At 39.3% G+C, this 24,679-nt stretch overlaps 1 protein-coding gene across 50 annotated transcripts in view; it reads left to right on the top strand.

The window, feature by feature from the left end:
• Window positions 1-24,679, top strand: part of Sorbs2 (sorbin and SH3 domain containing 2) — a 206,028-nt gene that overhangs the window by 119,246 nt on the left and 62,103 nt on the right. For 19 of the 50 annotated variants that reach the window (XM_076553413.1, XM_076553411.1, XM_015998005.3 and 16 more), the window contains 5 exons: window positions 2,604-2,630; window positions 2,894-3,018; window positions 3,775-4,401; window positions 17,968-18,106; window positions 21,811-21,983. In XM_076553413.1, the coding sequence (XP_076409528.1) occupies window positions 2,604-2,630; window positions 2,894-3,018; window positions 3,775-4,401; window positions 17,968-18,106; window positions 21,811-21,983 (1,091 nt within the window). Of the gene's footprint in view, window positions 1-2,603; window positions 2,631-2,893; window positions 3,019-3,774; window positions 4,402-17,967; window positions 18,107-21,810; window positions 21,984-22,107; window positions 22,770-24,679 lie in introns of those variants that run through there. The other 31 variants (XM_076553416.1, XM_076553417.1, XM_076553426.1 and 28 more) reach the window with 6 other exon arrangements.

The raw sequence follows: 24,679 nt of genomic DNA, 5'->3' as shown, positions 1-24,679 counted from the left end.
CATATGCCAGAGAACGACCCACTATGTTAATAATTCATATTTGTTATCACTTATTAAAAAAAGAACCCACAAAAGATAGCATTGGCTTGAACTAGAGATTGCATTTGAGAGAGTGAGTCAAAACGGTACTACAAGGAATTTCATACCATTCAAGCTATGGGGAAAAGACTAAATGTTCCACAGTAAAAATAGAAAAATAAGCTGAGCCAATCCTGTTGGTATCAACCTATGATTCCAGCTACTTAACGTTTAAAGCTGCCTGGGCTAACAAGCAAGTTTAAGGCACATCTGTGCACACTGTCTCAAAACTTAAGATAATTAAAATGAGAGTAAGGGATGGCTATATAGCTCAGTGAAACACTTGCCTAGCATGCACCAGGCCTTTCATTCAATTTCTTGTAGCCAAGGGCGGAAGGAAGGAAGGAAGGAAGGAAGGAAGGAAGGAAGGAAGGAAGGAAGGAAGGAAGGAAGGAAGGAAGGAAGGAAGGAAGGCTGATTAAATACTTCAGTAATATGAGCAATTAGTAGCTCTTGCCTGTTTTATGTCACCAGAAATAAGGTTTTTTAGCAGTCACTTAAATTTTGGATTTAACTTTAAGAGAATTTTTTTGCATATATCGACACACAAAGTCTTCAAAGACATTTAATGACATTTTAAAGAATCAGGATCCTTTCTGCCCAGGCTCATTGTGTAACAGCCTTCACAAAAACTCATATGGAAAAAAAAAATATATGTTTCAACATCACTAGAGAATTAATTATTCATTGAGATATATGCTAAAATCATCAACTCAAGCTTTACTAAAACATGGCCTCAACTTGGCATTTCATCCACCGGCCTGTCCATAGTTTGCCATTGTCAATATCCTGTGGGTTAATCAGGATGAACAGTCCTGTTTCTTCCACTTGGTGTTTTTTAGGGTTCTATAACCCCACAATGTGGTCACTATTGTGAGGAAACAGAACTGGCCATCTAGAAACTATCACCTGGAGGATTTGTATTCCAAGTGTCCCTCCAATTAGCTCAATATGCCCCTTCTCCCCTACCTCATCTACATCCCTGGCACCTCCACAAACATGGTTCCTATTGCTTAGCCAACAGCCGCCTCCTCAGCACATACTTCATGTCTTCCTTTTCTAGCTTAGTCTTTTCAAACCAGGAGTAAAATAGACGTCCTATTCTCAAGCAAACAGTTACAATGCACATGCGCATTACTGATGCTGCCTCCCTGTCCATTAACCTCTTCTCAAGTCCCCACATTTCTTCTTTGTCCACAGAGTGTAGACCCTCAGTGGTCAGTAAGTCTCTTTCCTTGAGTGCCCCAGAGCAGAATTCCAAAGAGAGCTGCGCATTACTATTCTCTCTAGAGGTGTCACCGTCCTTTAACTAAATGAAATGGTGGTCTCCAGGCTCTGTTATACTCTAGGTGTAGAATCCAGAAAACATGTCATGAATAATTCTACAAAATTATTTTTACTGGATTAATGATCAGATACAATAAATGGGAATATGTTTCTCTTCTATAACTCACTTGTGCTAGAGTCATTCCAGGCAACTCAGATGATTCACATTTATTTTTCTTCCCTTGATTTGAGAAAAAAAAGAAATCCATCTTAAATATTTTATAAAACAAACTTTGCATTTCTCAACCCACTAAACATCATTCCAAGTGTATATGTGTAAATTTTAAAATGCTATTCCTGGAGAGTTTGGGAAGAAAACACAGAGTCATTGACTAGTAACAATTTCTTAATGGTCCCAGGGAACATACCAGAAGAATCCAGGAGCTAAATACAGTGAAGCCAAAGAAGTCCTCCAATCCTTTCCAAAGTCAAGGCTTTATAGGTCCAATAGACCAAAAGAGTGCAAACTGATTTCCCAGACGACCATATGGGAGGTTCTTAAATATTTAGTGCTGAGACAATTGACCATAAGTATGTGGTTAAACAAATTATTTACTATGATTTATTTTCCACAGCTTATGAGCTAAAAGACAAGGAAATACACTGTAACAGTTTTCAGGTTTGAATAAACAAAGACTTTGAAGCAACAATAAGAAAATTCAAATTCTAGAGAACAATGTGAAAATATTACCTTATACAGTAGGCACATCTGCCTTTTTGTAAAAGTTTTTAAAAAAAGCAAGCTATTGAAAGATGAGTCACTATCTAATGTAGCAGTTAAATATAGTGAGTTACAGGTGGCTTCAGAAAACTACCTATCTGGTGGCTTCCTTTAACATTCTAAAAAGCACTCATTGTTTGCAAACCAGGTTCTTTTCAATCCTTTAATTTTATGTTCAGACTTCATGTATCCACCTTGGGCCACGATAATCTTAAAATTACATAGCTGTAATATTATTAAGGGTGAAAATTAGTGTTTGATATATGTTCTAGTTATAGAGTGTAGATATTTAACAAATGATAAGCCCGCTGAAATTAATAATTGTGCACAACCCTCCCATTACTACATTTAACGCACCCCGTTTTAGGACTGAGATAATGTCGGCAAAAACAATGCATGTGGTTCTTTGCCAAGTATTTTTACTGGAGGGTTGGTTTGCCGCATACTCGTATTAATTTCAACATTGTTTTTCTTTCAGGGCGTGATTCTCAGTCTCCAGACTCAGGTACAGAAAAAAAAATATTGTGAATAACTATTGTGTTTATTCCAAGAACATTTTTTTTCTTTTTGCATACCCACAGCCACATCATTGACTTATCATTGATTTCATGTTCAATTTAAATTTCATACATTGTTATACATATTAAATTAAAGTCCTATCAAGACCACTTTGATTTTAGAAAGACAAATCAATTTTCTAACACACCAAAAAAAAATTCAAGTGAACGTAGATATTTCTGTGTCCAATTTGTTTTCCTTTAATAAAAGCGTGGAGCTCTTACAATGATCGAAATCCAGAGACACTGAATGGAGATGCCACATATTCCTCTCTTGCAGCAAAAGGTTTTAGAAGCGTCCGCCCAAACCTGCAAGACAAAAAATCACCAACCCAGGTAATTAAAGCTCATTGTCGTGTGTCTAGTGCCTAGACCTCTGTTTTCTCGTTCTTTTGGGGACCTCATTCCTAGTGTTATAGCTTTAAAATGCTTCTGCCTTTTCCTTTTGCTTTGCTAGTCATGCTAACATGTACAACATGGGGCATGAGTTTTAAGCTCAAAACAGGTAGGTTTTCCTTTGTTGTTATTGATGTAGTCTTTATTTTTTTCTGTGGGTAAGCTTATAAAAGTAGGCCAGTTTCTACCACAACATTTAAGATTAATTCTAATTATGAAAGCTCTGACAGCTGATGTTTTGGATCCCAGAGTTTGAGAGTCAGGGATACATTATGTGTTGAATGGATGTAAGTCAGACAAATGCTGAGCCTTTGAGATTTTCGTAAAAACTGTGCATGTAAAATGTTCTAAAAAAAAAAACCATGTGACTAAATGAACTGTCAACCTCCAGGTCTAAAAATAGGACAAGATAACTTATGTTCACTTTTAACATAATTTTTAAAACTATGGATGGAAGCAATATCTTTGTAATGTGTTCTAAACTAAAACAGCTTTACCAACTTGGGAGAAAATAGTGATAATAATACACAAAGCATTCTTACAGGGCTTAAAGTAACAGTTTAGTCTATCCAGGGCATAGTGTGTATGGGTTTCTTCAGGACAGGTTTGAGAATATTCCTCTCATGACTAACTTGGACTTTCTTTCTGTTTTTCCTTTAACATCATTTCTCTTTCTGAACACTTTTGGCCATTTAGGCACCTCTTCCACCAGGCAGGAAAGAGAGCTTTTGTCGGTCCTTGATAACCAGTCAAACAAAGGGTGACATTTTAGACTCATTAGTAACTAACACAGAAAGTCCATGGTGCACCGAGAGCTTTACTAAGTTTAAACCTCTCCAGGGAGCTATGCCTTCTAGTGAAGATTCTAACCAGACAATAGTGTATTCTGAGGAATCCAACACAACTCTGTCATACACACAAAAAATCACTAATCCACTACCAGCAGCCTCCAACTCCAGTCCTGCACCATTTGGAGACATTAACACCCCATTTCTACAAGAGGACTACACGCGAGATTCTCGAAGAATTTCTACCTTAAAACTAACCCCTAACCAGGACCTAGGGAGTAGTTCCCCATTTAAAACACCACAGTTTTCCCAATCCACTGACATTCCATCATGTCTGAAAAGGTCTTGCTCACCAACCCCTAAGCCAGGACCTAACACACACACAGCATCTCTTTCCATTCAGATAGCTCCCCATTCAGGACATGATCTTGAAAGCCACCAACAGATCCCTGAACGGCCTCCAGAGCCTGAAAAGATACCTCTTCAGCAAGAGAGACAAACGTCTGCAGACGCCGAGACCTGTCAGTCCCCAGCGGTACATTCCACTTCCCAATCCCTTCTTTTGTGTGTGTTGCAGAGACCCTAACTCCTTGGGTTTGAGCTTCTGATTAAACCTAACATTTTACTGGTTTCTAAACAGGAAGGGAAAGGAGAAAGAAACTACTTCAAATCTGACTGAACTCAGTCAATTTCTTTGCATGATTTTATTTAAATACAAGCACAACAAAAATCATGTTCTATGTTTTTCTTGAAAATCATTGACATAAAAGTTGTCACTTAAGATGTTGTAAACTACATCCAACCTTAAAGTACTTCCAGACACCAAAGACCATTTTCTACATCAAAACTTTGGAAGCCAGGTTAACCTCATTTAAACATATAACATCTCTCAAGATAATATGCTTTATCTTAATTTCAAGCCGTATTTATTCCTTTGTAAGTTGACTTTCATTTTCTCTAAAAATTGATCAGTCAATCATTTCAGAAAGCACACTAACCAAATTTTATTACCTAGATTTTTTAGGGAGGGGGCATATTTCCACATATGTAAAATTCTAATTCTAATGATGCTCACCATCTCTGTCAAAGGGGAAGCCAATCTTCCCTCAGCTTCTCCACAAAGTGACACTGCATTGGCAACATGAACTTCTAAGAAAAACTATGCAGTGTTCTCCAGCTTTATGATGAAGCATCCATAGTAACCCCTCTGTGAGTGTGAAGTAAAATCGGGGATAGTAATTAATCCTTTATTCATAGGATGAGGCAAGACAAGAGACTTAACAGAATAGAGAAAACACCAATACATGGTAGCCGCTACTAAGACAGGGGCCCCCGGCAGCAGTGGTGACAGACCTGAAGACTCTGCTGCCTATGGAGGTTGTTTGGTGTCTAAGTTACTAAAGATCATGCAAATGTCTTGGCAGACAAACATTTTCAAGCTATAGAAAACCTTCAGCAGATAACATGACTGACACCAAGATTCTCCTTACCTCCCCATAGTGCAGAAAGTTGAAACATGGCATTTTCTAAATCTATTAAAATGTAGGACTATGCTGGTGCTAACAGTAGCTTTATTTGGGACCCATGACATGTCCAGGAAGCAGGGAGGAAAGTCACAAAGAATGTTCCTAATTACTTGATTCACCCAACGTAATTTGGGTCTTCCCAGCACTTGGGAGGCAGGCGGATCTCTGTGAGTTCGAGGCCAGCCTGGGCTACCAAGTGAGTTCCAGGAAAGACGCAAAGCTACACAGAGAAACCCTGTCTCAAAAAAACAATAAATAAATAAATAAATAAATAAATAAATAAATAAATAAATAAATAAACTTAAAAAATGATTATTCTAATGTTTCAAAATATAGCATCGATACTTTCTTTTCCAATCATTTTGTCACTATCCAGACTAGCCAGAGACAGTGGGGGTTCATTAAAGATTCCCCATAATATTAGCCTGGTATCAAAGACCCCATCACTCTTACTCATTCACTAAATAGTTATTGATATGTCAAGGTTCTATTCTCAAAGCTCGATGTTAAGTCATCGATGCTTAATGTCTGCTGTGTAATTTTTAAGTAATAAAACAAGCAAATTTGCATTCATGAAAGAGTGATTATAGAAATTACACCATGCTAAGCTGTGGTGTGGCATATTAAATAAGGTCTTATAGAACCCACCCAAAAGTTATTTAAAAAAAGTTGAAATATAGAATATTCTGGTCAAAATAACCTGTACTATAAAAGCTGTGAGGCTGAGGCAGGAGGAAAAAGGGAATAAGCAGGGCTTGGAGTTGCAGGAAGTTAATTCAGAGGTAACAAGAGCCAGGTTGCAGAAGTCCTTGTAAACTACTATAAAGATTTTGACCGTAGGCTTAATAAAAATGGGAGTCTTTTAGGAGATTTGGAGGCTACCACTATAATGATTCAACTAACGTTTTAACCAAATCATCCTAGCATCTCAATTGGGAAGAAACTGTAGGAGGAAGGCAGGCAAGCCAGCTAAGAAGCTGTTGCATAATTCAGCCCAGGAAAGATGGCAGTTCAATGCAGGGTGGAAGCCTCGGAGATGGTGTAAAATCCAACTGTGGGAATATTATTTTGAAAGCAACCTTTGAAAGTAGAGCAGACAGAACTTCTAGGGCTGGTGTAAGGCAAATGAGAGGAGAACAGTCAAGCTTGACTCCATCTGAGAAGAGGCTAATGCCATTAACTGAGACCAAGAGACCGCCAGGGAAACAGGCTTAGTGAAAAGTCATTTGTGTCAGCGGCGACATGTTTAAAGTGTCTCTCGTCATCCATGAGAAGTAGTAGAGTGTGGGATGAGAGGGTTTGGGGCTCAGAGGAAAGGTCCTGGTTGGAGATAAAAGTGATCAGCTTATAGATGCCTTTTTGTAGCCGATAGACAGTGAGGTCAACATGAATGGAGGAAACCCAAGAATCGAGCTTACGCAAATCTTTCCATTCAAAGGAAGAACCAGTCAAGCAAACTGGCACTGGTATCTCCAAAAGGGGGAGGAAAATCTAGGAAATGTGGCATACTAAAAGCCAAGAGAGAAAATCATGGAAGGATAGGAAAAGCAACCTCAAATATTGTTGCTAGGACAAGAAGGAGAGAGTTGAAGGCATGCCACAGAGCAGAAGTGAGGAAGGAGCCTTTGTTACGGTGGCCTTGGGATAGACAGGGAGGAGACCAATTAGATCGTGGCTTCTTTCAAGGTGTTATTATGTGCCTCCCTGACCTTTGTTTCTTCATCTATAATACAGGGTTAATAACAACATTTATCTTGGAGAGTTTCTCGGCAGGTATGATAATATATATGGGGTATTTGGCATACTGCCTTCTACATAGTAATTCCCCAACATGCAGAAGCCACGATTATTTTAAAATAGTATTTTCCAAACTATGTAACAGTTTGGGAAAGTAAATTTGATGTTTTCAACAATAATTTTTACAAGATAAATGAAAGCTTATTTCATCCGATTAACAGTGTGTCATATTGGGTTGTCTTACAACACCTTGTAGAAGGTGGCATAAGTTGTTACTATTTTTAATTTTGCCAAGAATGTATGAGATCTACCTTCTTCACAATACTTTTTCAGTTCATGTATGTGGCAGGTGTGTGTGTTGGCATGTGTTTGGCATCTTTCTAGATTATTCTCCACTTTATTTATTGAGGCAGAGTCTCTCACTGGACCTGGGGCTTGCTAACTCAGGCTAGTCTAGCCACCAGCTTCCCACAGGGATCCCCTATGTTTATCTCCTAAATGCTGGGCTTTTGTGGGGGTTCAGAAAAACCCCAACTCTGGTCTCTGTGTGCGCATAGCAAGCACTTCATCAACCGAACCACCTCCCCAGGATGTTCCTCACAAATTGTAGGTGTTCCACACACTATTGTTAATAATTTCACATAGAAAATTCCTAGAATTTGTCTTGCCTAAATGAAACTCTATACACTAGATAGCAGCTCATGCCCCACTCCCAGCCCCTAATCACTACCTCTCCCGTCTGCTTCTGGGTCAACTGTTTCAGATGCCTCGTGTAAGTGGAATTATGAAGTAGTTGTTCTCTGACTGGTTCATTTCACTTACATAATATCCTCTGGGTGATCCATGTCAAAATGCCTTCTTTCGTTAAGACCGAAGAATAGTCCATAATACTATATATCTTATTCTCTTTATCTATCCTTCCATCAATGGACATTTAATTTTCATGTCTTTCCTATCATTGTATATTCATTTTCTGTTTAATGGTCTTTCACAATGGTTTTTACATTCCATATTCTGGCAGGAAGACATAGTAAATGTCAAGGCCTGTAAGCTACACTCTATGAATCAGATATATACACACACACACAATGATACAAAATTGGTCTCCCAAGAAATTAATAGACCCAGGAAACAAAAATATTCTAAGAAATGAAAAGTAAATCTTAGTATTTTGAGATTTCATTTATATATACATATATGTAAACTCTGACAATTAGTATAAAAAGAAAATTATGGGCTACTGTTTGGGCTATTCCCATATCTGACAAGTTAGACATGTGGTTTATAAACTACATGTTTGAAATAATAGCTCCTACAGTTTATATATAGAAAGACCACAAATGAGGTATGTTGCCCTTCTGTGTAAACAAATATTCTGCTGCTAAAAATGTCATTGGGCTTCTTGTCAGATGACTACAAATGTAAGTCAGATGCATAGTAAAGACAGCGGACAGCCACACTCAGGCTTTCCATGGTATTTGTAAGTGCTGTGGCCTTTACTTCTGAAGGATAAACTTGGCCCTTCCAATGTGGGGTAACATAATCCATCATTGGCCAGAACATCACTTCTACTACACAGATGTTGAGAGGTCAAAGGTAAAACTCTATCAGTACCATGTAGAAGAGATATAAGACTTTTCTTTTGCTCCATAAGATCCATATGTAGGAATTAAGGAAGATAGAGTGTAATGGCTAGCTTTATATCAACGGGAGACAAGCTAGAGTCGTTTGGAAGAGGAAACCTCAACTGAGAAAATGCCCCCACCAGATTGGCCGGTGGGTTAGCCTGTGGTACATTTTCTGGCCTGATGATTGATGTAGGAGGGTGTAGCTCACTGTGGGTGGTGCCAGCCCTGGGATGCTATAAGAAAGCAAACTGAGCAAACCAAAGAGAGCAACAAGCCAGTAAGCAGCACTCCTCCATGGCCTCTGTATCAGCTCCTGCCTCCAGATTCCTGTCTGGGATTCCTGTCCTGACTTCGATGATGATGGACTATAAGCTCTAAGGTGAAATAAACCTTTCCTCCCCAAGTTGCTTTTGGTTGTGGTGTTTTATCAGAGCAATAGAAACCCTAACTAAGACACAGTGTAATGCATAAATGTCAGCAGCATTAGATAATAGAACACAGACCTTCAAAGCACACTTTCTGTACCACCCCCACCACAGCCAAGCCAGATCATTGATATCTTCCAATGTATAACCAGTCAATATTCTGTAATGTCTTTGTGGGTTTGTTATGTTTATAGTTGAACAAGGCTTTGGCAAATTTCCAGGTGTGTGTGTGTGTGTGTGTGTGTGTGTGTGTGTGTGTGTGTGTGTGCGCGCGCGCATGTATTAAAATAATTGAACATTACAGCATGGTAGGAGAACAATATGAATTCAGAAATTGTATAAGCTCCCCTCTACTCTGTCTTCTACTAGATGAGCAGTGAGCCCTTTCCTGAATACACATAATGGGGAACTCCATTAGTTTATAAGGCAGCAGTCTAGGGCTTGAGGAATTTTGAGATCTAATTATTAGAAGCATTTCCTATATGGAGTCATAATCTGCTGCCTTCTTTAAATTCTACATGTTTATCCCATGGGACAAAAGAAGTGACCTTTTTTCTCCCTCAATACAACAAATCTCACATTAATTGTCTACCCCCCCCACACACACACACACATCCTGGTCTTGGCTTTGCACAAAGCATTACTGGGCTTCCTAACCACTATCATTTTCAAACGGTGGTGCTTTTGAGCAGCCGTGACAGCACACCAAGCACCATGGTGCACGCTTGTTCTTAATGTCTTACTCTTCGCTGTAGGAGAGGAGTTTTAATGTTTATAATTGACGTATGAGGGAAGCGAGACCAAGGGAAGTTAGATGGCTTACCCACGTCACTGCAGATCCACGGTTGGTAGGTTCTCCTTGTTTTCCCGTCAGTATTAATCTTACTCTCCATCTTCGCAGTGTTCTGAGACTATGACAGCTTCCCAGATATGAAATGACCCTACAGCTCCTGCTATGTGCTACTTCAATAGATTTGCACATTCCGAACGCCTGTCTGCTGTAGATAGGCACTTAGGTGTAGAGTGCTCACATCCATCATACTTTTCCCCACTGCTGAGTCACCCTTCATCCAGCCTCCTGGTTAATTCTCCATAGAGCCGATACCTTGATTTTCCCATCTATGGGTTCTCCTAGTGTTCTGGATTGGCTTCATCTGGACCAAGAGGCTCAATCTGATTTGGAATAACTGAAGGTATTCTTAAGTACGTTAAGGCTTAAGGACTCCCTTCCTTAGTGCGGAGCAGGCAGCTGGGAGACGGTGTCTCTAGTTCCTCCCTTGGTGGTCAGGGAAAATAAATGGCAACTTGGGCTCAAATAAATGAGTCTAAAAAAAGCAATATTTGAATGTATTCACTTTACATGGTCCTGAAAGCAAGAAGACACAAAGCAATTTGGCCTTTCTGAAGTTATCTACCTGACACTAAATAGAGTAGAGTGGGAACCCCATCCTTATTTGAAGCTAATTTTTCCTATTACAAGCTAATCCAGAATGGGAAAATACTTACTTCCCTCTTTTACACGTGTGTTTTGTTCTCTTCTCATGTTTTCCTCTGGGGAAAACATGTAAGAAACGATGTTGTGCAGCAGTTTCCTCCAAGATTAAAACCTTCTACTGTGGAGGGAAACCCCTTAAGGCATAGGTGGGGGGAAAAAAGATGTAAAACAGCAGGATAGTTTAAGACAGTTTACAGGCAGGTAAGACAACAGGGTGTTTTAAAGGGAGGTGAAATATTTTATCCTGCAAGGGAAAGTCATTAAGACAGGACATAAAAAAAGAAAACTCCAAACAACAACCGGAAGTACCTAAAACTGACAAGTTTCACTATGCCCCACCCTCCCAAGGTTCTATAAGAAGTAAAGAGTACTGAGTCACTCTCAAACAAGCCACACTATCTAAAAGAGGCTCAGATAGAGCCAAGCTGCAAAGAATACTCTCAGACAAGTTGGGCCACGTGGAAGACACAGAAACCAGCCAAGCTACCTGGAAGAGCCTAATTGACATTGTCCAGACTGTTAGGCTGTCTGTAGGCCACACAGGGTGCTCCAGGTTTCCATCTTTCCTGAACTATCACCCATGTTGGGTGGGTTTTTGATGATAGAGGAGTCTTTGAGTCACTTCTGTTCCTGTAAGTAACCCCAGTGAATCTCATTGGTTCACCAAGTGGATGTCCAGACTTTGATATGGCATCATTTCCCTATCTGGGGTAATTAAAGGACTGTTCATGTCTCCCCAGGAACAGTGTCACACACACACAGATGGTCCTCTTTCCTCTCATGTCTAGAGGGTGTTTCATTAACATAGAGGTCGGGGTCATGTAAAAGAATTTCAATTAATACTTTAGAAAGTCATTGGCATCTTGACAGGATGGCATTTCAAAGCTTTCTGTGGCTGACCAATGCTGGGACTATATCATTTCAGCTACAGAAATTTTAAGGGTGATAAGATTCATCAAGAGGCATGTATTTAATGTCACCTGTACACATGCACACACACACGCACACGCGCGCACACACACACACACACACACACACACCTATAAAGACTCAAAATTATGAACATGACAGAAGGCAGTGAAAGAATGGAAAATAGTTCTGTTTTCCATGGTCATTCTCTTTGGAAGGATAAATAATGTGTGACGAACACCTCCATGTATGAAAGTGCATAGAATCAGTCATGGTGAGATTACCCAGGACCATGTCAGGGAGAACATGCTTCAGCTTTTGATGCGTCAGATTGAAAGACATGAAAAGTCAACTCTGTGAGAGTCAAAGTCTTTCCCATCTTAAAGGGAAAACTGTCTTATTTGAATGGACAACTTAAGGACTTTTTGTGATTTCCCTTATTTATCATGGATTGTCACTCGGCATGGAGGAAAAAGTGAAATGATCATGATCTATGCAAACTGTCCTAGGGGAACTGCTTTCTATTAGCCAGCTTTATTGGCACTTTCCAAAGACTGCTTTAGACTGAATTCCTTCAGACCTGAAGAAATACTTAATGCATTAAATAAAAATGACTATAGTTAAATATCATACTTCACCTCCCATAAAATTTATAGTTGCAAACATCAACTAATACAGATGATAAATTCCTATTGAAATTTTTAAAGTCATGGTAACAAAGATTTCTATCAGGTAAATCTAGAGAGTTTTTTTAAAGCATATACAGCTTTAAAAGCCACATTTTAAGTGGATCTGCTAAAAAAAAACAACATCATTAAGCTTAAATAAAACTAGAATGAAAAACTATGTCCTAATCCCTCCTTGGATTTTTTTTTCTCTAATTAATTTTTTTTCAGTTAGGAATGTACTTCAGCATATCCATAAGTCCTTAGAGTTTATGTAAAACTTTATGCATATATGAATGAGTATATTTTTCTAAGAAAAAATAGTTTTCAGCAAATTCCTAAGTGATCTATGACCCAACCTTTTAAAATAGTGGACTTTTCAGTATTTAATTAAAAGTGATAGAAAAATATGACCTTAATAAGACCAACAGGCTACATGACATCAGCTATTTGGAAAATTATAGTTGGCGATGAATAGCAACTGGTGCCATTAAAAATCTTGACTAGGCAGTATCTAAGAGTTTATATAGTCCCGTTCATTCCCTTATCTTGGTGCTAGTATCCCATAATATTTGTAGCCATCTTATATCCTCAGACGCTCCACACAACAAAAGAAAAAAAAAAGAAAATGTCCTCTAGGTAAGCAGGAAAATGAGTCAAACGCTTCCATTTTACTTGTTCATTGAGTTGGATGCTCATCATCACATCTGACATCATCAAGGGTGTAACAGAAGCCAACAGAAACTTTTGGTGTGCCTCTTTTCTCTCCTTGCTTGGGTGGTTCTTTCCTTGTGTTTAAACTCCTGGGTTTCAGGCAGGTTTCGAGTTCTTAAGCCTTTTGTTTCCCTTTCCGTTTCTTTCTCCTTTCTTGAGACTCAGTGCCAACAGTAGCTCCAGCTAACCCAGGGCCACTCTAACCATTGTCAATAGTAGATGCTGTTTTCATTTATTTTTGCACATCAGCCCCATTGCTAACACTGCTAGCATATTTAAAGATACAATTGTTTTCCTATTTCATAGTGAACCAGTGAACAGATTTGGTGAGTAGAAAGTGAACAGAAACCACATCCCCCTCCAGGTAGTTGTTTTTAGTTTGATCAACTTAAAGTCAGGGAAAAAAAATAAGACAAACAGTTTTATATTGGGGATTTATTTTGACAGTGGAGAAGCAATGGGAAGAACTGGGCTCCAAGATTTTTCTTGAAAGACAAATCCCGCCAAGGAGCAGACAACTTGATAGCATTTCATTGTCCCCTAGGACAAAACATGAAAACTTTTGAGGAGGAAGTTCCATCCTCATCCTGTCAAGGCTTTCTCACCCTTACCCAGGCTTGCACTGCAATATTATCAGAACAAGGGCCTTTTTTCCCACATGCACCGGATTCATGTTCTTCACGCTTCCATGTTTTTTCCCATACTGTGTGTTTGCCACCTAATCCGTGTGAATACATTTCCTCAGTGTTTGTACATTAAGCCAACGATGATCTACCTTCTCTGTCATGGTGTAAAGTTCTTATTAATTTAAATGATTTCTACTGCCTCTTCTTATTCTTCTCCCTCAAACTCAGCTTGAAAATCAGCACTTAACTGCCCGTGTGTTAGAGGTAAATGCTTCACAGACACACAGAGGAAGCACGCCAGATGCCTCTTCACCACGCCTGTCTGTGATCGCTTTTCACCACCCCACTTTTTCACCAGGCAGTGGCTCCAGCCCACCACCACCACCTGATGATCTGGAGTCTTCCTGCCTGCCTTCAGCCCAGGGCCTTTGTTTATATACACATCCTTTCCTAGCCATGAACAGCCTTATACACAGCCATGCCACAGGCTCTCTCAGGACAGACTCTTCCCTGAGCGAGCACTCCTCCCAATCTGAGAGTGAGTCCTCCACAGCCCTTCTGGCTGAACTTCAGCTGGGAAACTCTGACACTACTGACTGCTCTGAGACACCATCCCCAACTTGGGGTCAGAGATCTGCTGTGACAGATGGCATCACCTTAGCGACCCCTGCTGCCACACATGTAATTGTTCTTCTTTCCTTTGCCTCTGCCATTTTTTAAGGACTGCACTTGTTTGCTACATTGTTTGAACATTTTTATTTGCATAGGTTTTGATTAGTGAACCGACTCTATACCATCTGCTAGGGGAAGCTATCAGAGTCATCCTCATTAAGCCCACTTGGTGCTAAAATTTTTACTGGTATTCCCTTCTTTTTTTTTTTTTTTTTTTTTTTGGTTTTTCGAGACAGGGTTTCTCTGTGTAGCTTTGCGCCTTTCCTGGTACTCGCTTTGGAGACCAGGCTGGCCTCGAACTCACAGAGATCCTCCTGCCTCTGCCTCCCGAGTGCTGGGATTAAAGGCATGCGCCACCACCGCCCGGTATTCCCTTCTTACACACAGGTGCTATTTATGGTAACTCTAAAATGATCTGCTTCTGATTTACTGCTTTTCTGTGGCTCATAAGCTATAACGTGGTTTACTTATAAGGCCCTGTATCAGAAATGTAAATAAGTAGATTATCATCCTCCATTATGCTTAAGTTATAGAGAAAGTCCAAAATGTTTCAAATATTGTCACTTACCATTAATTCCTGGAACATGACCCTCCCTCTAAGACTCACATCACTGTGTCCTGGGTTAATAGTTTGTGCACTACTTTCTCCCAGGAGTGATTCTGCCTGCATAGCACTAATTGTTCTTTGTAGTGGGTAGCTGCTTGAAAACTGACGCCTCTGATGAGTGCTCCTGTCACTGTGGGAGTGGACGATAGAAACCATCTTAGCCCATCTTACAGAAATTTAGCCTGAAGTTGCTTTGAGATGCTTTTCCTCAGCCATCCCAGTTTTGAAATTCATGAAAACATTTTTGTCTTTCATATCTCAACAATTTTTCTTTCATTTATGCAAGGTATGAATAGTTCCCAGACACATGATATCATCGAAATGATGCCTGTCCTTTCATTCAGTCACTGGTCAGTGGCTAGTGAATGGCTAAAATGCTGCTAAATTTTATCACGTAGATTCTCAGTCACTGATAATGAGGAGATTGTGACTTCCATGGAAGGATGTACAATTTTGACCATCTACAACTTTGAGCAGAGAGAGAGAGAGAACTTTCTGAAATTATTACCATCATAAACTCCTGATAGGTCCTGTCAAAGGAAAATACATCTGTACTCTGTTGTTGCTACATACTGTCAAGACAAAGGCACAGAGAAATGCCACAAGCCATATTTTTTTTTTAACTTCTACAACTACAGAAAATTAAAAAAAAAAATACCTCTTTTCAGTTGTTTGGGGTATTGGGGTGACTTAGCATTCATCAAGTGGCTGGATACAAAATTTGTTTTCTGGGAATAACCCAACCAAACCCCTGGCCACAGATGACCAGCCACCTGCCTGAGGTATGGGACCCTCCCATGTCCTATGTGTTGGGAAAAGGGTTTTATTTTGTTGTTTTGTTTTACATCTTTTAACAATTTTAAGGAATTTTAACAGGACCTTCAACAAAAAAGGTTTCCTTAGTTAAGGCCCTTTTGGATCCTCACTTATATGTCTTGTATATAATATATAAAATCTTGTACACCATCGAGGTGCCTGTAACTGAAACTAGTCCCAATTATCAGTTTATTGCACCTGACTTTTCCATAAGGTATTTAAATTAATATGATAAAAAATCTGCTCTCAATGTTTATTCTTTTATCTCTAATTGGTGCTATTGAAGCCATCAAATTAATTCACATTTCCTAAGTATTATATAGGTTTGATATCCCTAATCCAAATATCCAAATCCTAGAATTTTTCAAAATTGGAAACATTTTAAGCATTGACATGACATTGTAAGTTTAAAATTCCACACCTGACTTTATGTGTGATTTAAAAAAAAAAAAAAAAACCAAACCTCAGGAACTGGAGAAATGGTTCAGTGGTTAAGAGCACTGGCTGCTCTTACAGAGGACCCTGGTTCAATTCCCAGCACCCACATGGCAGCTCACCTATAATAGGATCTGATGCCCGCTTCTGGTGTGCAGACATACAGCCAGACAAAGTACCCATATACCTAAAATATATAAATTTAAAAAAAAACCTCAAGGGCACTGATTATGTTTTATAAAATTACCTTCAGACTATATGTATAAATTGTCTATTAAAATAAACTAATTTTATATTTAGACTTGAGACCCATCCCTCCCAAAAGATATGTCATATGTATTCATGAACATCCCACATCCAAAACTGTGTGAAGTTTGAAATACTTCTGCCCCTAAGAAATTGGATAAGGGATACTCAACTGTACTAAAAAACCTTAGTGTTTAGTAAAAAATATTGTTTTTTACATCCATTATTATAACACATCAAAGTTGATTTAGGAAAAGAAAAAAAATATTTGTAGGTTGTTCAACAGAGTTATGTAAAAGCTCTGAAGTACTGGTCCATTCTGTGCTTTATACTTGTTTAAATGTCCAATTCAAAGGGTCCTTAATATGTGGCTGGTCACAAAATAAGAGAATTTGTCTAATAGCTTAAATAAATATTTGAGTATAATCCTTATAATTGAATATTTATTGATTTTAGGACTTATGTGATAAGACTTTTAAATAAATTAGCTTTCTTCTGGATCATTTGAAAGCATAATAATCTTAGAGTGAGGTCATAAATATACACCCACTCACCTGCTGTGTTCCATACTTACATAACTGAAGTTTATTTTGTTTTTAAAAAAAAAGTAAAAAAGTTTGTAAGTTATGAGTCTCTATGTCTGTGCATATGCATGTCTGTATGTACTTATCTGTATTGTTATTTTAACTAAATATTCTTACTAATGTTTTATCTCATTTGCATGCATTATTCAGTTTGCATCATGCTCAATGGACTATGAACTGAGGACTATGTTAAGATAGTCCTGAGTTCAACTTCTATGATCTCAGCTGATTCAACTCAGTCACAACATGTGTCCTCTGGCTACCTACTAGGTCATCAATGCCAAGTTGCATGTTTTAACAACTACAAAAGAAGCACATGCGTGGCTGTCTCAAGGAGAAGCTTCAGGTAGCATTAGACATAGAAAATATTCAGCTGTAAACAAGTAACCCAGTTAATTAGAAATCAGAATGCCAAGTAAAGTTGAAGTAGGGAGAAGCCAGGGTTTTAACATCTTTACAATGCTTTAACCAGGTATGTGATTGCTAGAATAGGTCATTTCATGACTCATAAGTCCAACCATTGCCTTCTGTGTTAGTCACCTTGTTTTGGAAACACGGATTCATTAGAGGGTGTTCTGACTGAGTTGTGAACCAGCCCCTCCCCTCCTGTCAGAGAGCATTCATTTCAAGTCCACCAAGCAAAACAATGTGAGGGAGTTGTGACTACTTAAGGCCAGGTTGTGAGAGCTCAGTCATCCTCCCCCATTTGCTCCGCAGTGACCCCTGTTGGTGGCACCTCTAAAGGCAGAGTGGTGTGCCCGCTGGCTGGCTGGCTGCTCTCACTTTTCTTAACCATTTCCCATGCCCTCTGATAATATAAAAGAATAACAAATAAAGGATAAGATGGAGAAAACTGAAAATAAAAAAGTACTTTGGCCCTCTGACAGCAGTTTTCAAGATAAATAAAAGCCTTGTCGTTGATTACTGACCTGTCGTTGGAAACGCCTGCTGTCATTTAAAGGGGTGACGTTTGCAGGGAACCATGTGCTATAACAGGGCCCATGTGCTTTTCTCAGAGCCAGATAACCATCAATGGCAACTCTGGTGGCGCTGTGAGTCCAGTGAGTTACTATCAAAGGCCGTTTTCCCCTTCCGCATACTCCCTTCCAGCCTCACTCCACTCCAGCATTATCATGCAGCATGGCAGATCGCTGGGTAAGTACCGCAGTCACGATTTCCACGACCGCTTTCATGTGACAACTATCTACCGCAAGAGAAAAATATAAGGTAGCAAAGTTGAGGCAGGAGTGACCAACACCACTCTCTGGCGACCCTAAGGTGGGAAGAAGGGCACACACATTGTAGAAAAGAGGTCCCTTGCTATTTGGAGGTAATAATTCCATCTGTGGCTAAGCCTGGAAAATGCTAGTTGACATTTAAGTGATGGGGTAGAAAGAACGAAAAAATGCCTAGTGAGAGAACGGGGAGCTTTAGGACCCAGAAAACATTAATGGAGCACTTTTCTATTGAGGTGGCTCGTTCCTTCATGGAAGAACTTTCGTTCTAGAATGTTCTTTAGTTAGGCTGTAAAAAAAATTGTTTGACAATGAAAACAGTGTGAGATGGGATAGGGTACAGTAACACCATGAAGTCCTGGATCACACTGTCATAAACTATCAAACTGAGGTTTGAAGGCCATCAGTCCACATTGGGGCAGCGGGAAGCAAGGGAGAACTCTCTTCAGTGAAGATTCTACAATTTATAGAGACAAGTTCTTGACCCTTTGGAAATTAAGAATTAAGCAAAGACATATAGCCCTTGTTTCTGGGAAGATTGCTCAGTGGTTAAGGTCATTGGTTGCTCTTCCAGAAGACCTAGGCTCAATTCCCAACACCCAAATGATGATTCACAACCATCTGTGCCTCCAGTTCCAAGGGATCTGACACCCTCTTCTGACCTCTGAGGACACCGAGCATACATGTGGTATACATACATACACATAAACAAAGCACTCTTCCATAAAATAAAATATATAAATTTAATTAAAAATTTTTGTTATAGTCCTCCAATAAAAAATGATTATTTCCTAAATAATCATTAAGTGTGACTCTTTGTCCCATTGCTTGTTTCGTGAACACAGTTTTCCCCATTCTACCAATTAAAAAAATATAAATATCCAAGTATAGATTGGCCTTGATTTTAGACCTAACATATAGATTTTACATGTTTTTATATAAACAATAAACATATAAAAGTTCATTTCAAAACTTTAAGCATATAATTTTGTGGGTCTTGTGAACACTTTAGAGACTCCTGGAAAAGTCCTGAGCTATACAAAGATAGAAACATTCTTATGTAGCAAAATATATTAGCATAGTTTAAAAATAATGTAACAACTATTTCTTTGTTGCTAAAAATTCAATGTAAAAATTCCAAAAAGTTGCATGAAAAATGTTACCTAATTGAACCATTATGTGAAGTTGGGTTGAAAATGTTTCCATGATATTGAGAACCTAGAAAGTTTTCAGAACTCCAGAGCAGAAAGGATGCTAAGGAGAGCATACCTACACAAACCCCTCAAAAAGAGAGATGACCCATCTTGCAGCCACTACAGGTCAGCAACGGAGAGAAAAATCTAGAACACAGAACTGTGCGCCATTCCATAGTTGGTAGTAGACCCCTTGCCTCCTTCTTCGTACATTGACTCTGAACTGAACAAATACGCCACGAGTTTACTAAAGAACACTTTCTGTGGATCTCAAGCCCACTCATGGTAGAACTCAGCTTCTATGGTCAACAAAACTTCTATAAGATTTTAAATATAGTCATGGGACTCGTTAAAGAGGAGTCTAGATATACTTGTGCCTTTTCTAATGCTACTCCTGGGAGCCATTTGTGAAGCTTGTAATGATCTCCTTTTAAAGTGTAAGAAAGAAGAGCTTGCTTGTGCCAAATTTCTCTCTTTGACAACCAGTCCACAGCTCAGTTTTATAAGAGACTCCACTATTTCAAGATTTTGTAATGTAACTATGCTTTATTATACATGAAAATGCAACTTCCTAAATTATTTCAGCCATAACATTTTACTAAATAATCATTAAATAGACTCTTTATCCCATTGCCTGTCTTAGTGAACAGTTTTCCCCATTTTGTATAAATATTCAAATAGAGGCAGGCTTTGACTTTAGACCTAACCAGTGAGTAGATTTTACACATAAACTGTTTAACATGGAAAGAAATTTCCTGTATAAACATTGAACAAATTCCAGCTGGCCAAGGCAATGATGAGAGTGGAATTTACAGTTCTACTCTGCCCTAGGTGAACTTTAGATTTCATCAAAGACAAAGGCTTGCAAACCTAACAGTTTGTGGGCCATATAAGAGAAATATAAAAAGATCTGGCTTTCATTGCACATGCTGTGTGTTTGTACCGTCCCATGAACTCTGCATGAAGACAGACTTGATGCTGTTTCTTAGGCTAGGACTGTGGCACATCCTATCTGTTCAGAAAACCTTGGTTGCTGACAAAAGTCTAGCATTGTGGCTATCACATCAAGGGCTTTGAGGAATTAAAAAGTCAACCAGAGTGAAATAACACACTGTGACTTCATTTAGAATAGCTTGGGTACACAGGATTTGTATGACTAATCAATGACACATGAAGTAATTCCATTTCCAGACTCATCCATTCAATTCAAAAATGCCTCAAAATGCTTTTCTGTTGCAAACTAAGTTGGAAATGGCCTTAATTATAACAGTTACAATGATACAATGGATATCAGCCTAGAGAGAACATAATGCTAAGTACCTATGTGAAAATAAGTCAAAGTCTTAAAATGCTTATTTATAATGCTTTACACAACATCCTCATAAAAAAAATACATGTATATGTATGGTATAAAAGTTCATTATACTATCTATACATGATATAAATTTTAATTATAAATTATGTATGTGTATGAAAATGAACCCTACACACACCTATGAATATATAAATATAATCAACAAATATATATATATATATAAATATAATCAACAAATCAACATAAGAATTTTTAAGCTTCCACAGAAAAGAGCCCAGAGACAGACGAGCTAAAGCAGGTCACACAGAGCCTAAATGAAGACTCAGTTCTGCTCACCAAGTTCTGAAATTTCAAACAGCAGAAGTCATATCACTTTTGTATGATGTGACTGAAATTATTCCAGAGGTTCATAACATTAACATGAAGATGGAAATTTAATAAGCCTCCTGTAACTTTAGTCCTTAAGACAATTAATTGTCAGTCTCAAGATAAAAAGCTATGGTATGGGTGTTTTTACCATAAAACCAACAATATTAAATAAAATTCAATAAATTGTAATCACTGAAAAGCACTTATTTACCCACAAGCCTTCAGTTGCTAGTGTATATCTTGATCTAAAAAAAAAAATTAACTGACTTTCATTTTCCATTTATTTTTACGGAATCGTTTCTTTGGATAAATAATCCTAGTGCCTCGCTGAAATAACCTCTCACTACTCCCTCAAAAGGCAGTCAGCAGCTTCACAAGAATCATGTGTGACTAACGACCTGAGTAAAGTTACTAGGTTTCTTTCAGCTTCTGCCCCCTCATCTATAAAGGTGACTTTTGTCCGTCCGTCTCCCCCCACCCATCCCGTCCCGCTAAGATTTCTTCTCAACATGGCTGCACTCATCATTCAGCAAATATTCTTCCTCTCACCCTTCGCTGTAAAATGGTGAGGGCTTGATCCATACATATATGTAATACCCACTTCTGAAGGAGATGGGGTAAATACGCGAAAAGGCACAGAGGTAGAAATGTGGATCTTATGATGGTTGGCAATCAAGGTACAAGAGGCACCATTAATTTATAGTCTGTGCATCCGGTGTGTTCCATGTCACTGTATGTTCCACACAGATTCTGCAGAGGCATATTCCCAGCATGCCCAGTCTCTGGATGGCACCATGGGAGGCTCCATCCCACTCTACAGATCCTCAGAGGAAGAGAAGAGGGTAACAGTGATCAAAGCCCCTCATTACCCGGGAATCGGCCCTGTGGACGAGTCCGGCATCCCCACGGCCATTAGGACGGTAAGCCATGCTAGCATGTGCATCTTTCTGGGTCTGCACATGAGCACCACAAAGGATGGATTGTGCACGCTGCTGTGCATTCCTGGGGTCTTATATCATGAAGACTGTCCTCTGAGCCTTCGGCGCTCCCATGAATACCACGCTGTGTGGCAGAGGAAGAAAATCAGGGAGCAAAGACAGCTACGCAAGCTTGTCTCTCCGTTTGAATGTAAAATCATGAAAATGTGGGTTTGTTAAATAATAACACTCTGTTCTTAACTTTCTATCAAGGAGAGGTAAAGCCTAGAGAGAAAAAGGGGGGAAGGGGGTGAAGTGAGTGAGTCCTTTCACAGCATCCAATTCCCACATGCACTGTAAAAAAGGCAAGTGATTTGTTTCTTGAAATGGATGTGAGTTCACACCAGGGGATGGGAAACTGTGAACTGGGACTTGGGAGGTGAGATGACTGTAGAGAAGGGAGGTAATATCATGGGAAGGAAAAGCTGTCTGTGGAAAAAAAAAGGGGGGGGGAGCATTTGCTAGTCCCTCTCAGCTGAGCCTTGCTGAGAGCTCCCTGGATGCTAAGTCCAAGTGTTGAGGGCATTTTTTTTTTAAGTCTTTAAACTCTGCCAAAGCGTTACTCAGTGTGCCGGGGCAGCCCTTTCTGGCAACGCTCCGCAGCAGCAGCAGCAGCAGCAGAGCCTAGGCAGGCAGCTGTGTGCTGACCACATCCACTGCCAGAGGAGGTCTGTGGTAGCAGAGGAGGAAGACCGGGAAGCCAGGATGCGAGCCACGGCGTCTTTACAGGTGAATTTGGTGGGGGTGAGAGGAGGGAGCTCTAGCTGGATGGACGTGGCCTGTGTACCCTCACCAAGGACTGAGAAGACACTGCCAAGAGCAGCTTCCCCTGAATGGAAACACAGGGAGCCAGGGACAGTGAGGGACCCGGCAAAAGAATGCGAAGTGGTGAGACAGGAAAGCTTTGAAAACAATCGAAGACCAAGTAGGAGTCGTCTTTGAGTTTGCAGTGATCATGTTTTACATACAGACGTGAGTTCAGCATTGATTATTCTTGGCATTGGCATTGTAGCTGAAGCCAAAAAAAGTATATCCGTATAGCATGCGCTTGGGATTTAGACTTCTCAGATTGTTAAGGATGTTGCATGTAACTGATAAAGCTTGAAAAGTCTGTGTTGGAATGATGATGGTCGTATTTAAGTGACAGGAAAAATCCCAGGGCTTGTGACTAAGCCGCTCCGTTTTATGACAGCTGTATGTTTCTGATGGCAGAGTTTTGACAGTGTTTGCCTTCCAGAATTTCTGACTCAAAATGACTAAAATTGAATTTTCCCATGCTAATGATGGGCTAATGACTCAGACAGGGATGGTGTCATGGATTTTGCCTGTTAGTCCTTGAGACACAGTATACACAAAACCTAAGAGCTCATTGCTTTCTGTGTGTGCAATTGCAGACCCTGTCTGAAAGATTTCATCTGAAAACCGATAGATGTGTTTTTAAGTTAGTAAATGATGTGTAAAAATGGACATGTTAGTTAATGTGACCCATTCTTTTTAACCTACAGATTTTTTTAATCTGTAATGTTTGACTTGCAAGTCTTTGCTTTGTTAAGTTTTTGAGGAAAAATCTAAGATGTTGGAGATGATAAATAAAACTCAATTAATATTAAAAGTTTATATTGTCTTCTGCTAAATGAAAAGCATGCCAAAGGATAAGCAATCACATATATCCACTAAGCGTGTGATGCTAATTTCCCTTATAAGAAATTGAAAGTGAATTATTAGCCACTGCAGAAGTTCCTTAAAAGGAACCCTGGTTTTTTCCATGTAACTTGCTCGGACCTTTAAAACTTTATAAGAGGGATCCTGTTCATGTTTACTACTTTGCAGCCTTACGAATCACACATCCAAGTATAGACCTGTATTTATAAATGTTGAATCCTGCCATCCCCTGGGCCAAGAATATCCAAGATTATTTCCTTTCCTCATTTGTGTAGAAGGTAATGATTATCAGACTCAACTTGCCTCAGCTTCCTGCTCAGTATGTACATTAAAACCAGCACTGTCTCAAATGTGCCATTTGAGACACAGAAAGTTTTGCCAAGTGCCTCTTCTCCTGTGACTGGGATGTCTACATCAGCCTTTTACTGCCATATTCTTAAAAACAGTAACAAGAATCTCCAGGGCTCAGAGCCCAAGAGACTGGGTAAGAAACCTGGCTAGTCAAGTGACATGCAGTATTTCTTTCTTATAATCCAAATATAACAGTTGTCTGGCTATTTTAGAGCTATCGGGGCAAAAGTAGAATAGGATTGTTGTGTTATATGTAGAAAATATGTCTGTTTTTTAATGTCTGCATGTTAAATTAGTATACAGTGCTGATGTTTCATGACTAGAAGAAGATGAAAGTCGAAGCCTATTCTGATAAGGCCATGGATGATAGCTGCATAGTAGAGTCCCAGGAGTTAGGTAGTCTTACACAAAATGCTTTTGAAGGACACATCCAAAGGTAAACTTCCCGAATTGTGGACTTCTGCATTCATAATCTCAGTGTGAGACGTGACATGCTCCAACACGGCATTGGCTAAAGGAAAGAAAGGGCTCACAGCCCTTCTTTCAGAAAGGCACACTGAGGTTGCAAGTCTCTGCTTCGCCAGCTTCCGAATGGCTCTGCCAGCTGACCGGGCATCTCCTGGCTT

The sequence above is a fragment of the Peromyscus maniculatus genome, chromosome 17 (assembly GCF_049852395.1).
Source record: "Peromyscus maniculatus bairdii isolate BWxNUB_F1_BW_parent chromosome 17, HU_Pman_BW_mat_3.1, whole genome shotgun sequence".
Classification (NCBI taxonomy): domain Eukaryota; kingdom Metazoa; phylum Chordata; class Mammalia; order Rodentia; family Cricetidae; genus Peromyscus; species Peromyscus maniculatus.
The sequence above is the reverse complement of the archived record's forward strand: the minus strand, read 5'-3'. Positions and strand labels throughout refer to the sequence as shown.